The sequence below is a fragment of the Typopeltis vanoorti genome, chromosome 17 (assembly GCF_054136105.1).
Source record: "Typopeltis vanoorti isolate ZY-2024b chromosome 17, IOZ_Tvanoo_1.0, whole genome shotgun sequence".
NCBI classification, from domain to species: domain Eukaryota; kingdom Metazoa; phylum Arthropoda; class Arachnida; order Uropygi; family Thelyphonidae; genus Typopeltis; species Typopeltis vanoorti.
In genome coordinates this window covers 95,782,878-95,802,023 of record NC_143565.1, presented here as the reverse complement: position 1 = coordinate 95,802,023, position 19,146 = coordinate 95,782,878, and the positions used below count along the sequence as shown (strand labels likewise).

General features: G+C 36.1%; 1 protein-coding gene across 5 annotated transcripts in view; it reads right to left on the bottom strand.

Moving 5' to 3' along the window:
* The window catches only part of Ars2 (arsenic resistance protein 2), a 394,921-nt gene that overhangs the window by 312,309 nt on the left and 63,466 nt on the right, over positions 1–19,146 (bottom strand). For 4 of the 5 annotated variants that reach the window (XM_090407032.1, XM_090407029.1, XM_090407031.1 and 1 more), the window contains exon 4: positions 5,708–5,863. The exons of the other annotated variant lie outside the window; for it this stretch is intronic. In XM_090407032.1, the coding sequence (XP_090263158.1) occupies positions 5,708–5,863 (156 nt within the window). The remainder of the gene's footprint in view (positions 1–5,707; positions 5,864–19,146) is intronic. 5 annotated transcript variants of the gene reach the window in all.

Genomic DNA, 19,146 nt, shown 5'->3' with positions numbered 1-19,146 from the left:
ACCAGCAGCCATATAAAACCGGTGTGTAGTCGATAGCCGATTAAAGCGAAAAGCACCGGCCAACGCAAGCTAGAGTACAGAGTGACAATAATGTCGGGTAGATGCCAGAGACGTCAATTTAAGCAACTTAATGACGTTGACAGAGGCATGATAATCGGCCTGAAAACCGGAGGGTGGTCGGCGTGCCTTATAGGTCTGCACATGAACCATTCTGACCATATCATCCAACAGTGTTGGGAGCTGTGGACATGTTCCGGCACTGCCACACGGCAGAGTGGCACCGGTCGGATCAGGTGGACCAACACTAGAGAGGATCGATGGATCGTGCGGCAAGCATGGAGGGATCCCACAGTGACCCGATCCACTATACAGGCAGATGTAGAGGCTCCTGAGTGTCCATGAACCATTTCCCGATGCCTCGCAGAGGCGAATCTACGATCCCAGCGCCCCTTACATGTGCTCCCATTAATACCACAACATCGCCGACTCCATTTGCAGTGGTGCCAGGCGAGAGCAATGTGGAACGCCACAAACTGGCGACGTGCGGTCTTCAGCAATGAGTACCGCTTCGTCTTGGGGACAGATGATCATCGTGTCCAGGTGTGGAGGACCCCTGGTCAAGGACACAATCCCGACCTCGCTATTGAGCGTCACACCTCCTGCACTGCAGACATTATGATCTGGGGAGCCATAGCCTACGATAGCCGATCACCCCTCATAGTGGTACATGGTACATTGACGGGGCAGCAGTATGTGGACGACATCCTATGGCCTTATGTTCTCAAATTCCTGGTTGGGTTACCAGGAGCACTATACCAGCAGGATAATGCCTGTCCACACACGGCTCGGGTTGCCCAGGCCTTCCTACGTCGTGTACAGACACTTCCATGGCCTGCCTGCTCCCTGGACTTGTCCCCTATCGAGCATGTTTGGGAGCAGCTGAAATGCCAGCTTCCACCGTGGCGCAATATCCGGGATTTGGAGCACAGCGTCTAGCACTTGGGCCAGTCTGCCGCAGGACAACATCAGGCATCTGTTCGCCAACATGCTGGACCGTATTGCAGCATGTAATGCCACACGAGGCGGTGCAACGCGCTATTGATGATGACCGGATTGCGTACCACAGATCCCTTTGTAATTGTCCTTCAGCTCTGTTTTTGACATCATATGTATCACTCACCTGTATCATTACACCAATAAAATTTCAGTTGAATCCTATGCTTCCTTCTTGGTGCACTAATTTCTTTGTCCGTGTGTGTATATAATCTAGATTCTCCCTTATATTCCCTAAATTATAGTAGCAACCAATTATATATTTCGTCCTATTGACCTCTATCTAACACCAAATAGCCTCAAATGAACTGACCACTGCATTCCTGTTCTCCTGATATAGTTCAACTATTTTTAGTTTCAATTCCTCTGCTATCATTAGTAACCTCACTCATCTTGTTCCTTCCATCTTCTCTGAAGTTACTGTATCCTTTGCATTCTATTCCTATGTCCTCAGCCAACCAACCAATGCCTATACCTTTTGGCCAAGTTGAGCTAACCAATGCCAAAAACTTCTTGCTCTTATTCCAAATACTTCTGGCATTAGCATATACATAAACTGCGATACACCCTTTGTCCCAAAACCTTCCTTACATTTTGTGTTGCTTAGCCCACTGAGATTAAGAACTTGGGGCATTACATTTAGAATTATGTGATCAATCTCTCCATTTACTAACTTCTAAGTTGTCTGGATCCATGCTCACCCGCATACCCCTAAAATTCTAGTTTCTCTGACTCTGTGTTTCTAAACTCTCACAGAATAGCACTTTCTCAGGACGCCTGATCCGAATCCATTCAAATGCAAGCCACCTTATATAAATCCTTCTAATTCGAACCTTCCTAATGAAAAAATTACCAAACAACTACAACCTGCAGCTTTTGAAGAGTGATTAGCATGTAGTATTTTTGGAGAATGCTGCTAATCACTCTCTTACACAACTTCCAGGAGTGATCCCCTGTTCTCTGACATCCAGTTATGTGTTGGAAAATTTCTTTAGCATTTACTCTATAATTCTATAATTAGAGTAAAATTCTCTTAGTAACTTATATGTTTCTACCCTATGCTGTCTTTTGCATTTGTTAGCTAAATTTTGTAATCTGCAAAACTTCACTTTATCCTCAGAGAAAGCACACCACAAACCAGTTACCATTTTGGTCATTCACTTCTGAATCCTCTTCAGTAATTCCACATTCTAAAGAAACCCAGGTAACCAAATCCATGCACAGTAGCCATCGAGTTGTTTGCTTACACTTGGATAAAGGATTAAACCAAGTATATAATTTCTTGGTATCTTTAATTTATAGTAGTCATCCAGATATGATCATTCATCAATGCAATATAAGAGCCCGTAGTCTTTTTCATTACATAGTACATGTAATGAAAAAGACTACGGTCTTTTATATTTTGGGACAAAATATAAAAGACCGTAGTCTTTTTACACTTTGACCATTGAATTGGCAGCCATTATCAAATGAGGGGGAACATAATGTATTGTGATCAGCAAAACTATGAATAGGATTTGAGGTTAAGGAGACAAGATCATTAATACATGAGAGAAGGGTATGGGCAAAAGCATTCAGACCACATGCTTTTAGATAAATAACAAATTTAATAAAAATAAACAAATATAACCCTACAAGTTTCATAAGTAGTCATTATCAGGGGCTATTAACAAAAGTTATACAAAAGAGACTAGAAACAATTAATTACACATATTAGATATTATAACATAATATGTGTAATTATACAGTAAACTGTATACATGTTGGAATAATATTAGTTGTTGCTGTCATATTCTGTAGCATCATGTGTATCATATTCTAGGTCATTGGCAGTTTGATTTTTAATGAAAGCAGACTAAACTAAGCCTTGATTTTTGTTACGCATTGGGTGGGGGATCTGTATATCAATTGTGAAGCTTCCTTGAACTTTCTAGTAAAAACAATTATTTTTATTTATTTTTTGGATAACTTTTGCTAATACCCTGTAAGTGTGATGACTTATGAAACTTGTAGAGTTATATTTGTTTATTTTTATTAAACTCATTATCTATTTAAAAACATGTGGTGTCAATACCAGAAGCTTTCTACAGAATGCTAAACCACAGAAAATTACATATTCAAGTGGTATTTTTTTTAGGTTGGAGTCTGACTCAAACTCAATACTAAAACTTGATGGCTCTAAATCCAAATTTTGTATACATTATTTTCTTTTTATATTTTAACATATTCATGATTGATAACATACAAAATTTTACTGTCCAGTTAATGTCCAGTTTAAACATTCAGTTAATGGCTAATTTTCTAGATACTTAAAATAAAAATGACTAAAATTAACCTAATTTATATATATATATATATATATATATATATAAATAAAAATGTCACATATATGTGAAGGTAGTTTGAAGCTACAATTTTTTCTTTGAGTCTGTGTGCTGTGAGTCTGTTGCATATACATCAACTTCATTTTTTTTTTAAATTTCTGAAGAATAAAATGTTATAAAAATAAATTTCAACAATTACTGAAGAATAATATTTATTATAGTGAAATAACAATGCAAACAAAATATCTTTCAGCAACAAAAAAAATTTTTCATATGTTTCAGTGCATTTCTTTCAAACAAAGCAAATCTTTAATTGTTTATACAAATGCATCACTAGTCAAATGCTTTATAATAAACTGTTCTGTTTTTTCATATACTTCTTTCCTAAGGAACACTGAACAGTTTAAGATAAACTTACTCTGATAAATATAAATAGTTGTGATGAATATGTTTGGTAGTTTTGATGATCTGATAATCTATTAGATGTTCTTAACTCATTTTCATTCCTTTTTTTTTTTTTTCCCCACCAACAATAATCCAGTGTTCTCATTCTAAATTTCTGTATGGCATTTAATTAAAATGGGTATTTGTTTATATTTTTTAAAATGGAGTGCAATAAAAATGAAGATTAAGTAAAACACAATACAATTAAAGAAAATAAGGCATAAATTTTCAACAATGAAAATTTATTTACAAATATAAACTATTTATAATCAAATTATTTTCAAAAAGAAAAGTTTTAGTTTATGAAAGAAAACAATTTTTACCAATTTTTATACACTTAACCCAATCTCAGAATCAACATCTAAACTAGACGGTTGTCCTCACACTTGTTGAGTCACTAAATACTAAGTCTTCTCAAATTCCATTAGAAATGGAGCAGGGTTAGATTTTTTTTTTTTTTCTTAGCGTAGCAAATGAGTGGAACAGGTTGCGAATCAATCATGAGAACTTTTGGTGAACTGCCTTCAAGGAGCAATACAATATGACAGTGTCAGTAATGGGCCTTCCTGATAAATCCTGATAGTGTCAGTAGTATGGGCTTCCTGATAAATCTTTGGAATTTCTCACCAAAGTCCTCTGATAATTTCTGTTTCACTAATTTTATACACAGGCTAACTTTCTTTTGCATCAGGATTCAATATAACTTCTGCTTTTCTAATACTACCTATAAAACATTTCAAGTCTTCCATGAAGCTCAGATTTTTTATTTTTATTTTATCAAACAACTTTATCAGATACCTCCCCAACTGAATCAATGTTTTCTTCAGATTTTGCCAATGAATCTGCAAGATTTGGTTCTTCTTTTCAAGCTCTTTCATTTTTCCTTGAAAAATGTTTTAATATAATCTGTAAAAACTTCTTGACTTGTAACTCTTCTTTTTAAAACTTTTTTAAGATATTTTTCTTTTCAATAAGATATTCATTTTTATCCTGCTCAAAATTAAATGATCAATTTGTATTTCACATCCCCAGGATACAAGAGTATCATGGAATATGGAATGCAAAGTGATCCTGAACCAAGAATGTAGGATTTGAAATACAGAGTGATCATTTAATTTTCAACAATAAACTGGTCTTGTTTTTTGTGTGTTCATCATAAAGATGTGAATTTATGCACATTTTTATGCTGGAACATAGCATTCATGATGACTAATCCATGTTCATGAACAGAAAACCAGCAGATACTTACCATTATTATTAGCTTTGCTCTTTTCTCTAAATTTTCCCAAACATTTTTGTATGTCTATTCAATTTCTACTCTGATATTGAGATCTACAACATGAGCTTTTCTTTCTTCTTATGCCAGCCGAACTTCTCCAAAATTTATGCTACTTCTTCCTTAGCAGAACCTTTCGTGGGACAAAGCACAAATTTTATTTTCAGTATATGATGGCGGAGAAGTAACATTTGTTAGTTACCTTTAAAACTATATCCAATGATGAAATGTTCTTTGAGATATTTGCTGTTGTTGTTGACATTTGATAACTGCAAGTAAATTAAGTAATTATGTAAGTCAGTAAGCAAAGTAAACAATTACACTGTACCAGTGGATGATAATGCTTACAACTAACAGCATTTAAATTCATGTAGTTTCAATGTGTGGATCACCTGTCTCCTTTTAGTCATAGCTAGCTTAAAAAAAAAAAAACATATTATCAATGTCTCCTCTTAGGTCAAAATAATACTGTACATTTCATTTTATAAACACTTTGAAGGCAATATTTTTTAGTGATTCTGTGATCTATAAATAATCCTAACCCTTTTCTCCTAATCCAATTTATATTTTAACTGTGCTACAGAATAACAATAATTTAAAAAACACACACCTTTGAGGGCCCTGTGGTCCTCCAAAACCATGTCCATGCAAAATTCCAATTTCTGGAGATATACCAGCACCCCATCCACCAGGATGGCCTCCTATCATACCTGCACCACCACCACCATGATATGCCATGTCATAGCCACTATACCCTCGGTCATCCCTAAGTTAATATATAATGAAAACTATAAGCCCAAAATACTAACCAAATAATTAATTTCATGAATTTTTTGTTTTCCAAAAATAAATAAAAAGCACTCCTAATACAATATGACTTTACACAGTAAAACACCTTCATAGCATTTTTGAAAATGAAATTGATTTCAACTACATCAAAAGGTCTATATATCTCAAGGTTGTTAATCCTGAAGTTTTTTCCCTCATTGTTTGTCAACTATGGGACTTCAGATATATAGATTTAAGGATCCTTTCCTAATTAAAATCCCATGTGTACATTAAAAAAAAAATAATAAGAGAAATAAATAAGAATAAAATATATATATATAGTAAATAAGGAACCTTTCAAAATAACTCTCATACATTATAAAAACAACAAAACTAAAAGGAGTAGAGTTCATACTACCCGTCTATAAAAAAAATTTTTTTAAATAAAACAATGTGAGAATTACAAATGAATATTCCTACTGAGTGTTCCAAGTAAGTTTATGCAGAGCAGGCAAAGATAAATTGTGGAAGAGAAACTTGGAGAAACAAACTGGGTACAGGGTAAGATTTTCTTCTTCATGTTGCTTCCTCAGTGAGAGGATGTAGCACCATGTCCTTCCAGTTCTCTCTGTTGGTGGCTTTCATTTTCGTTTCCGCATAGCCATGTGATCCTGTCCATGATCTTATATCTTCAAGCCACATCCTTCGTTTTTTGCCTCTTGATCCTTTTCCCGTAATTTTTCCTTCTAAAACTGTTAGTATCCTCTGTCCTGCTGAATCTCTCAGTACATGTCCTGCCAATCTCATATTTCTCTGGATCATTTCCTGTAATAAAGATCTCTGTGTTCTCATTCTCTGCAGACATCTATATTTGTCACATGTTCTGTCCATGAGATTTTCAGAGCTCTTCTATAGCACCACATTTCAAAGGCCATTATCTGTTGTCTTACTCTCTTCTTGAATATCCAGGTCTCACTTCCATATGTGAAAAATGGCCACACTAATGTTCATTATTTATCATTATTTTCTTTGTCTCGATACCTATCTAACAGATAAGCTTAGGTGTTGATGGTTATTCATGACTTATTTTTCACGGTATTAACAACACCACAAACACTTTTAACAACAAAGATGTTTTATTAACGCTTATATTTCACTGATTTTCAACTCAGCATCATCAGAGCACAACACACATGTAAATGCAACAGTGAGTGAGTGAAACAATATAATTGCAAAAGACAAAAAGATCTAAAGTCCTATTTTTGGCACCCTCTAACGGGGGGGGGGGGGGGAATGCAGTTATCCAGGAGTTATTCTTAGGATAACCATCTCTCAAATTTTTGGCAAATTAATGCAACCATATTTGTTAAGGTTGGGAGAATTCTTCAAAGCCATTGCTGACTCAAAACATAATCTTTCAGATCTATAACGACTCCTAAATAGCACATTCGTTTTCCTCCATTTAATCCTGTGTGAAGGAGTGTCCAAAGCGTGGTCTGCCAGTCCCGACTTGCCATAGTAATAGTAGCGAATGTATATTTCATGTTCTTCCAGGTGGATGTTCACTGATCTTCCTGTTTGCCCATAATAGGCCAAATCACAGAGACGGTTATCCTAAGAAAAACTCCTGGATAACTGCGTTTTTTTTTTTTTTTTTTTTTCCCCCGTTAGAGGGTGCCAAAAATAATAGGACTTTAGATCTTTTGTCTTTTGCAATTATACTGTTTCACTCACTCACTGTCGCGTTTACATGTGTGTTGTGCTCTGATGATGCTGAGTTGAAAATCAGCGAAATATAAGCGTTAAAAAAACATCTTTGTTGTTAAAAGTGTTTGTGGTGTTGTTAATACCGTGAAAAATAAGTCATGAATTGTCTCGATACCCACAGAACTTCTGAGCAAATCTTTATTTTTCCACAAGGCATCTTTAGCTATGACTGTTCTTATTTTTATTTCTTTATCTTGCTTTCCAACTGAAGTACAGTAGGCGGCTGAATATTTGTATTCTGTTGTATGTTCAATTTTCATATTGTTTATGAATATATCTGGCTAGGATCTTTTTTTTTTTTTTTTTTTGAGATGTTCATAAATTTGGACTTTTTTGCATTTATAACTAATCCAAATTCTTTGTCTTCAATTAGTAGTGCAATAATTTGATTACCATATTTTTCGATAGATAACACACACCACCCAACATTTTCATCACGCCTTTTAATGTTTAGATAACACGCACGTGCCAACTAGTGGTAGAGTTAGGAAGTACAGACAGACAGAGAACGGAGGAATTCTTTAAAAGCACATGCACTGTTAGTAGCAGTGGTCAATTATTCCTTACATCCTGTTTTAAAATATTTCATAAAGTAAATCATTATTTGTTTACATTAGATCTGAATTACCCATGGAAGACAGAAGTACTTCTCAGAAAAAATTCCTACACAGTGCAGTTCAAGCTTGAAGTGGTAGAAGTAGCAAAAGAAAAAGGGAATCATGAAGCTAGTAGATTGTTCGGTGTTGGAGAAAGTAGTGTTTGGGAATGGCGAAAGGCTGAAACAGTCCTGAAATGCTTACATATGAGGAAACGTCCTATGAGTTTTAGAAGATGCTTGTGGCCAACCATAGGGAAAAAGAAGTTTGATTGGGTTGTTACTGAAAGAGCTAAAGGTATGAGAATATCTACTGTCCATGTGTTGCAAGAATCGAAAAGAATTGCGCAAAAACGATAATATAAAGGATTTCAAGGCCTACCCATTTTGGGTTTCTGGATTTATGAAGAGAAACAATTTAAGTGTGCGCTCCTTCACTAGTGTTGGACAAAATTTGCTGTGCGACTGGGAAGCAAAAGTAGCTAAATTTCATTTGTTTCTGAGAGAAAACTTATGTGGGATTGATGCTTGTCACTTTGGGAATATGGATGAGGTTCCTGTAAGTTTTGACACGCCTAGTTCTAGGACTGTGAATCTGAAGGGAGCAAAAGAGATTTCAGTCACTACAACAGTGCACGAAAGGTCTAACTTTACTGTGATTCTCTGCGTAACTGCAGATGGTTCCAAACTGCCACCGCAGGTGATTTTCAAAAGAAAGACTGTTCCAAAAGGTTGTAATTCCAAAGATATTATTGTTACTGCTAATGATAAATGTTGGATAAATTCCGAGGTTATGAAATTTTGGTTGGAGAATGTGTGGCAAAAGAGAAAAATGGCATTTTTCATACCCCAAATCTTTGTTAGTGTTGGATTCGTGTAGGGCACACATGACAGCACAAGTTAAAACAATTGTAAGTATTCCAAATTGGCTGTCATTCCAGGTGGTTTAACAAAAAACTCCAACCCCTTGATCTTGCAGAACTATTCAAAGACAATTTGGGGGCTATCCATGAACAATATATTCATGAATGGCATCCATGAATATAACAAAACAGGGCAGATGAAAAGAACGTGGATTGTAGAAAGTTGGGCTGCTCTAAGTGAAAACTGTGTTAGAAATGGTTTCATTAAAGCACAAGGGAATGCAGTGGTGTCCAGTGACAATGATTATGATGCTGAAGAAATACCAATCGAAATTTTTAACGCAATTGATTCTTTCAATATTGAATCTGATGAAGAATTTTTTGGATTTGAATAGTGTAATGTTCAATAAATATTAAGTAATACTTCTACCTTAGTTTTGATATTACATTTGATTTACCTCTCATACCTTTCTAATGTATACCGTGCATGTTAATTTTTAATGAATTTAGACTTTTTTGTATAGATAATGCATGCATTATCAATCGAAAAATACGGTAATTTCTTTCTGTTTTCTGTGGTTAGAATGGTATCATCAGCATATCTAAGATTGTTGTATTTTATACCATTGATACTAATTCCTATATTTTGTTTTTCAATTTTTTTATTACTGTCTCACTACAGATATTAAATAGATTTGGTGAAAGGATATAACCTTGTCTAACTCCTGTTTTTATTTTCACTACAGAACCCTCAGAGTTAAACAGCTGCATTTTCTGTTTGGTGTAAATCATTTTTATAATCTTAAGTACATGATCTTCTATGTCTAATTTATCTAATATATTAAACATTTTATTATGTTTTATCTGGTCAAAGGCCTTCTGAAAGTCTATGAAGCATATGTAAATATTCCTATTTCTTTCAAGTGATCTTTCTATTAGTATTTTTAGTTCCAGGATAGCATTAATGGTTCCCATTCCTCTTCTGAAGCCTTTATGTTGTTCACTGAATTCACCAATTAAGGCTCTTTCAATTTGTTTGTTAACAATGGTTAAAATAATTTTAGATGCATGGGATATTAGGCTCACATTTCTGTGATCCTCGCAATTTTGTGCATTATTTTTCTTTGGAATTGGTATGCAGATAGATGTTGTAAAAACTTCAGGTAATTCTATTGTTTTATAGATGTCCTGAATGGATTCCACTAAATAGTTGTTATTATTGCCAGTCAAAGCTTTCAGCAGCTCAGCCAATATATTATTGCACCCGGGGGATTTACTATTAAGAAGATTCTTAATTACGTGTTCTATCTCCTTTCTTGTCGGTAGAGTGGTATCTGTTGTTATGTTTAACTTAAGGTGTTCTGAATCATTTATCATGATACCATTATCATCATCATAATCATAGAGATCTGATAAGTACTCTACCCATCTTCCATTTATCTTTTCCTTATCAATAATTATGTTTCCATCTTTGTCCTTGATGTTATTAGACTGTGTATGTTTTGTTTTTCCATTAAGTTCTTTCATTTTCAGGAATTCTTCTCTGGTTTTGTTCCTATTTTATAATTCTTTTATCTCAGTGCACTGCCTATTTATCCAGTTTTCTTTCAATCTTCTGCATAACTGTTTAATTCTTTTCTTCTTTCACTACTCATTATTCCCGGTTCCTATGCAGGGTCCGCATGTTACTTAGATGCGACTTCTTGTTAGTACCACTCCCAACCGACCTGTCGCCTAGTCTGCCGCTGGGGGAGATGTATTTTTGGCTGTAGAAGCGTATGTTCATGGGGCCTGCTTGCAGGATGAAAAACCCTACTGCCCATGCCCGGCTAACCTGGCTATGCCTGAGGAAGATCCTCAAGTTCTTCACATCTTTGACAGGAATCGAACCTGGGACACTCCTTCCCCAGGCATATGGTTGTGAAGTGCAAAGCCACTAGGTTAACCGCATGGACAACTGTTTGATCCTTTTATCCAATGTTTTATATTTTAATCTTTCTTCTTCTTCATTTGCTCCTCATTTCCATGTTCTTCTTTTATCGATAATCTTTGCAATTTTGTGATTTTTTTTTCTTTGGAATTGGTATGCAGATAGATGTTGTAAAAACTTCAGATAATTCTATTGTTTTATAGATGTCCTGAATGGATTCCACTAAATAGTTATTATTGCCAGTTAAAGCTTTCAGCAGCTCAGCCAGGATATTATCGTACCCAGGGGATTTATTGTTAGGAAGATTCTTAATTATGTGTTCTATCTCCTTTCTTGTCAGAAGAGTGGTATCTGTTGTTACATTTAACTTAAGGTGTCATGAATCATCTATCATGTTACCATTACCATCATAAAGATCTGATAAGTACTCCACCCAGTCAGATTTTCACCTAGACAAATTGTTGAGAAACACTTTAAATATAACAAGAATATTTACGTTTCGTAGATATGGAAAATGAATATGATGTGCCAAGAGAAGAGCTGTTCAAAACACTAGAATTATATATGTGAACAAGATATTATACTAAGAGAGCAGTTAGAACTAATGGAGCCACAAGAAGATAGTCTGATGTAAAAACAGGTGTAAGACAATGATGCACACTATCTCCATTAGGCAGTGGGGGGGTCAAGTGATTAAAATTATTCATCAAATATATGGATCACATTCTGAAGGAGAATAGCATTAAACCTGATATCAGAATTCAAGATGTTAATCTCAGCTGTTTACTTGATGTCATACTCCTAAATAAATCCAGTACAGGCTTTAGGTTGCCTTAACTAAATTAAATCAATGCTATATATCAAATTCAGTATGAAACTCAACAATAAAAAAGACAAAGAATATGAAAATGGGCAGAAACAATGAAAACATCATACTTATTTTACAGGTTTTCATTTTTTTTGAGAACCTATAGAACAAGTAAAAAATTTCAACCATTTAAGGCAATTTTTTGTGAAGATGGCAAATTAAATATGGAAATATACAACAGAATGAGCACAACTGTATGGTGGAGCTTCATTTAGTTTATTTGAATTTACAGCCAAAGAAACTCAGACTATGAGGCCAGTGTATGTCTGTTAATTATGTGTGTGTGTGTTCTAATGGCTGATTTGCTTGATATACGGGATGAAAAACCCTGCCACCTCCATAAGAGGCTAATTAATTCACCTTCTTTTGAAAAGACCTGATAATGGTTCTTTGTGTCTTAGGTGGGATTCAAACCCAGGTATGTAGTGGGTAAATTCACATAGAATAAGAAAGAAGTAGTCAAAACACTAAAACTAGCTATTGAAACTAATGAATCTGAGAACTAGGTCAAAAATAAAACAGTTGATTAATGGCAGAATTACAGGGTGTTCGGGATAAATTTGACATATTTATAATTAATTATATTTTTCCGTAAGTTACATGTATTAACACACACTTCTCTTCATTTAAAAGTTTGGACCCTTCTTCATTCATATACAAGATGTCAGAAAGGATGGATAGCTGGAACCCACCTGAATCATGGAAGAGAATAACTTGTATCATGATGATTCGTGCCCGCCATCAAAATAAGGATATTACGACTGCTGCCCAATGCTCCCTGAATACAGTAAAAACAATCAGGCATGAACTAGAGACTTGCAATGGTGACTACGAGGATGTAGCAAGAAGAAAGATCCCTAGCAGACGATCTGATTGCGTTCGTACAGCAGAATTCCTCGCAAATCTGCAGGAACAGGTGTTGAAGAACCCTGGCATTGGAATTCAGGCTTTGTTCGTGGAGTTGCTAACTGTAGTCAAGCCCTGGATAACAAGGGTAGCCAATGGTAGGCCGTATGTATGGCAGCAGGATTCGGCCCCTTGCCACACCTCTGGGAAAAGTCAAAAATGGTTGTCTGAAAATTTCTATGACTTCACCAGTCCAAATGTTTGGCCTCCAAACTCCCCAGACCTTAACCCAATGGATTATTTTGTATGGGGCGCAGTTGAAAAAGACACCAATCGCACTTCCAGTAATACAAAAGCCCAGTTAATGGATAAAATTAAAACAGTTTTTGCGGCCCTTCCCAGGGAGACTGTAGCATCAGCTTGTTCGAGGTTCCGAAGCAGAATTGAAGCTGTGATCGATGCTAATGGTGGTTATTTTGAGTAAATCTTGTTGATAGTATTGTAATTAACTCTGCCTGTAATGTTTTTTTGTCAATTCATTAAATTTAATAGATACAAAGAAGATTTTCTTTTTCCTTACGAAACTGTCAAATTTATCCCGAACACCCTGTATATTAAAATTGATGATATTAAGGAAAGAACTTGATATTGTTGTTAGCATTCAGGAAGGTGTGAGCATAGGTAATCTCAGGTGATATGGTCACTTAAACAGAATGGATAAGGAAAAATTAGTAATAGCAGCTGTTCGATGCTAGGAAGGCAGGAAAAAAGATCCAGAGGAAGATCAAGATCCAGGCTGAATGATGCAGTTGAAGTGCTTAGAAGACTAAAATATAAGGTCTAAGAATATTGGAGTCCTGACAGAATAATTTAGAGGAGATTTGTCCATAGGAAGTTAGTAACAATATAAACTTTTTGTGCAGTACTATTGGAGTATCCCATACACTCATTGGGGACACATATCAGGAATTTCATAGCTACGTTCAGTGACTTTACATCAATATTACAAGATTCTAATTGTGAGACTATTTTTCAGTCAGAAATGCCAAAAGAACACTGGCCTGATTCTTAATGGTAAGCAATGCAATGGACATTTGAAATGTAGCTTAACCTGAGCAAAAGTAATCTTTTTTTAATTTTTTGGAAAAAGGAGGAGCCTCTATAGTTCAGTTTAATAAATGTTCAAAATGTTGCCTTGGCTGCAGAGTCTGACTAATTTAATTATGGAAAGTAACTGTGAATATTTCAGAATGAAAAACTTACTGAGCAATGCACCTATATATCCTACACCTTACGTGGAACTCTAGCAGATGGATCTAGTGACTGTGGCACCAATTTGCTAATTTTGCAGACAAATGAGTTATCAGAATTTCTTTCAGATAATGTTGAAATCCATGGTTCATTTTTGTAAAAACATTTTAAATTCAGAACAGCGCATGAAAATAGCTTGATCATGCTGAAGTCCCATAACAAGAGTTTCTGGCTCCATCACATAATCTGCACTTCATTAGTGAACCCAATTTAATTTAATTTTGAATGTGTTTCCAAAAAAAAAAAAAAAAAGATTACAGGAAGACCTTATTGTTAGCCTTCTTATGTGTCTAGACCTTATGTGTAGACACAAAATTTTTACCTCTAAATTAAAAATTCCAACATAAAATCTGCCCCTTTTATGTAATTTCTAGATTCATATTATGGACATTTTCACAGATGGTTATTATTATTTTTTTCCTTTTCTTGTAATTTTCAAAATCTTATTTTGCAAAATGAACTTAACATAATTAAAAATGTATCGAAGGAAAAAACTTTGAATTTACATTCAAAAATTCTAAGGTGAGTTGCTGCAGTGTTTTTAACAGATTAATAAATTGAATTAATGATGTTCCTCATTTCAATGGAACAAATAAAGTAAATAAAATAATTACAGTCAACTTGCAATAACAAAACACTGGTACAGAAAATTCCTTCACTATAATATTGTAGAGAGTGAGATCGCTAGATTGCACGCAGTGATACAAAGTGCGCAGCGGCAGTTAGAGCACCTGCAAAACTCTTTCCAGAGTGCCTCGGCTAACGGAAATAAACAAGTGTTTGAAAGGAAAAATAAGCATAAGAGTGGGAGAGTTTCTGAAATGAAGGAAAGAGTGTTGTACGGTGACTCATTATTAAGAGGAGTGATAGATGGGAGTTTAACTAAATCGTACTTAACCAGATACAAAATTTAAGGATGCAAATGAGAGTATTAGAGCGCAAAAACAGAGGGTGAAAGAATTGATAGTTGTGGCAGGTACAAATGAATTGAAAGGAGATAAATTTTTTATGAGAGAGGACTTGAAAGTATTGTTAAAGGTAGCAAAAGAAAAGAGTGACAGAGTTAGGATGGTGAGTCTGTTGCCACGGTATGACAGCGAGGAGTTTAGAAGTAGGGCCATAATCGCAAATGACTTTATGCACAGGTTATGCAGATGGTATGGTGTGGAATTCATGGATGTGTGGAATGAGTTTGATGGGCGAAAGGATTTATACAAGATGGATGTCCTGCATTTGAATGGATTTGGTGTGCAGAGACTGGAAAAAGTGTTGCTGAATGAAGTGAAAATGGATGTGCAGAACCAGGGAAACTAGAACTACCAAGGAGTGGAGGAAGTGGATAAGCAGACATCAGTGAGACAGTTGAGTGTAAGAACGTATATAATGTACCCGAGCCAGTACTAAGGACAAGTAATCGGAATGGGATAGTTATAGTTAGAATAATGCATCAAAATAGGGTGGGACAAAGGGACCTCTGCATTTCATGTATACTAATGCCAGGAGTGTTAGGAACAAGAAGGAAGAATTTTTGGCCTCGATTGGCTCTTCGCCACAGGTTATTGGCATTAGTGAAACATGGCTGATGGAAGATGATATAGTTAGTGGGATACAATGTGTAGGTTATAGTGTGTTTAGGAGGGACAGAGAGAATAAAAATGGGGGAGGGGTGTTATTGATGATAGCTGATGAACTGCAGCCAAGGAGAATTGAAGTATTGCAGGATAGTGAAAGGAGCTCATTTGAGGCTATTTGGCGTGAGATTGAGACTGGCAGAACAAAATATACAGGTGGGTGCTGCTATAGACCAGGTGATGGAATAGATGGTGGAGATAGTATGCATAAGCAAATAGAAGAAATGAGTGGAAGGAAGGTAATTATTATGGGGGATTTCAACCATGGTAACATTCATTGGAAGGAGGAGAGGACACGTGAGGAAGGAAATGGATTTCATTCAATTATTAAGAGATAACTATCTGAGACAGCACGTAATTGAAAATACTAGGAGTGTGAGAGTGCTTGACCTGGTAATAGCATCTGAGAATTTGACTGTAATGAATATGACCATGTTGCCACCTACTGGTGAGAGTAATCATAAGGTCTTGACCTGGGAGGTGGCTAAAGGGGTATAATTTTCGATTAAGACAGGGTATATGTGGAATTACCATGCTGGCAAGTATGACAAGCTTAGGAGAGTGCTTGGAACAGTGCCATGGCATGTAAAACTGCAAGGGCTGGATGTCGATAGAGCATGGGAAGTGGCCAAGGAGCATTTACAGGAAGTTATGGCTGATTGTATACATAGGGTTGAATAGTAAAACAAGTAGGGGTTAAATGGATGAATAACACCATTAAGCTTGAGCTGCAAAAAAAGAAACAACTGTGGAGTGAATTTAAATAAAGAGGTGACCTGCAGGCACACGAACGATATAAAGTGCAGGCCATAAGGGTAAAGAGTGTGGTAAAAAAAGGAAAAGCGGATTATGAAAAGAAACTAGCTATGCAAACTAAACAGAATCCCAAACAGTTCTTTCAATATGCTGCAAGCAAAAAAAAAAAAAAACTGTACACGGCAAAATGATTTTAAGGAATGATGATGGTAAGGAGGTCACTGAATCAGTCGATATAGTGGAATTACTGAGCGAGCACTTTGCAAGAATATATCATCCAGGTGGTGACATTGAAAAAATGAAGGAAATATTAGTTTATACGGGAATTGTGATGAATGAAGTGGAGATGAATAGTCTATTACAGAACCTTAATGTGAATACATCTGTGGGATTGGACAGTATACCGGCACGGGTCTTAAGTGAAGCGGCTAAAGAATTATCAGTGTCTTTGACAATTTTGTTTAATCAGAGTCTCGGGTCTGGTTTAGTGAAAGTACTTACCACAGCTACATACAAGCCACAAGTGTGGTTACGCTATGTAGATGATGTGTTTGCCATCTGGCCCCATGGACAAGACACTTTGGATGCTTTTGTCACCTACCTAAATAGCCAACACCCCAAAATTCACTTCACAGTAGAAAAAGAATGAAATATCTATTTACCATTTCTTTACACATTACTCGCCTTTAAGATGGATCACTATCTTTTTCTATTTACAGAAAGCCTACACACACAGGAAGATACCTAAATAAACAATCACATCATCATCCAGTCCAACAGTACGGCATTATAAAAACACTTACACACAGAGCCAGAGTCATTTGTTCTAAGGATACAGCTCTGACCACTGAACTCCAATACCTGCGCCATACGTTCTTAGCCAACGGCTACAATCCCTACAAAATAGATAAAATACTACATAGGCCCATTACTCTGCCCTCCCCTAATACACAAGAATACAACATGACCATTTCTATTCCCTATATCAGAGGTAAATCGGAAAAGATAGCCAAAGTATTGTTGAAACATGGCCTTTGCACCACTTTCAAACCTCATGTCAAGCTGGCAACTCTGATCCGCTGGCCTAAGGATAAACTTCACCCTTTAGCACACCCAGGAGTATATGAAGTTCCGTGTGACTGTGACTTGGACTATTATGGGCAAACAGGAAGATCAGTGAACATCTGCCTGGAAGAACATGAAAGATACATTCGCTACTATTACTATAGCAAGTCGGGACTTGCAGACCACGCTTTTGACACTCCTTCACACAGGATTAGATGGAGGAAAACGAATGTGCTATTTAGGAGTCGTTATAGATCTGAAAGATTATTTTTTGAGTCAGCAATGGCTTTGAAGAATTCTCCCAACCTTAACAAATATGGTTGCATTAATTTGCCAAAAATTTGGGAGACAGTTATCCTAAGAAAAACTCCTGGATAACTGCTGTTTTTCTTTTTATTTGTTTGTTTTTTTCCCCGTTAGAGGGCGCAAAAAATAGGACTTTAGATCTTCTGTCTTTTGCAATTATATTGTTTCACTCACTCACTGTTGCATTTACATGTGTATTGTGCTCTGATGATGCTGAGTTGAAAATCAGCGAAATATAAGCGTTAATAAAACATCTTTGTTGATGAAAGTGTTTGTGGTGTTGTTAATACCGTGAAAAATAAGTCATGAACAGTTCATTTGTTTGCTGATGATGCAAAGTTGGGTAGGGCAATAGTAAATGCGCAGAAGATGTCAAAATCTTGCAGGAAGACTTGGATAGATTGGAGTTCTGGGCTAAGGAGAATGGATGTCAATTTAATGTGACAAAATGTAAGGTTATGCAATTTGGGGTGAAAAGATTAGCAGCAGTATACCACATTGGTGGAACTGTACTCCTGGAGATTGATCAGGCCAGGGACTTGGGAGTGTTGGTGGATAGGGAGAGATAGGGAGATGAAGTTTAGGGGGCACATTACAAAAGCGGCTAAATCAGCTCATCAACTCACTTGGTTGTTGAAAAATACTTTGACGAGCAGAGACAAGCAAGTTATTGTACCTCTGTACCGAGCCTTGATAAGATGCTATCTTGATTACTGTGCCCAAATTTGGTCACCTGGGTTTCTTCTTGATGGGGAGGAGGTGGAGAGGATCCAGAGGCGAGTGACCAAGATGATAACTGGTCTATGGAATGAACCTTATGAGAACAGGTTGAAGATTTTGTGGGTTGCAGAAATTAGTTGATAGACAGAAAAGGGGAGATATGATTGAGACATATTGAAATTGCTAAAGGGTTTCTATAGGAACTAGGGGACACCTATGGAAGCTGGGCAAGAATGTGGTTAGCAAGGGTGTTAGAGCTGGGGTCTTTACTTTTAGAGTGGTAAATGAGTGGAATAAGCTGCCAGGGTCAGTTGTGGGTGCTATGACGGTGAGTGAGTTCAAGGCAAGGTATGATAGATACTGTGAGAATGTAGTATAGTTGTGTGGACATGATGTTTAGGACCTCCTTTGATGGGTCAAATACTCCCTGGTGTCGCCCGTAATAATAATAATAATAATAATAATAACAAACTACTGGAAAGTCCATATTACAAACTGATGTATTGCAATGTTACTTTCATTATTGTAAATAATAAAATGGATTAAAAACATGGTTTACTTAAAACTTAATTTTATTAGAAAATTAATAACAGCTGATATTTCTCTAGTACCAGCAGAAAACA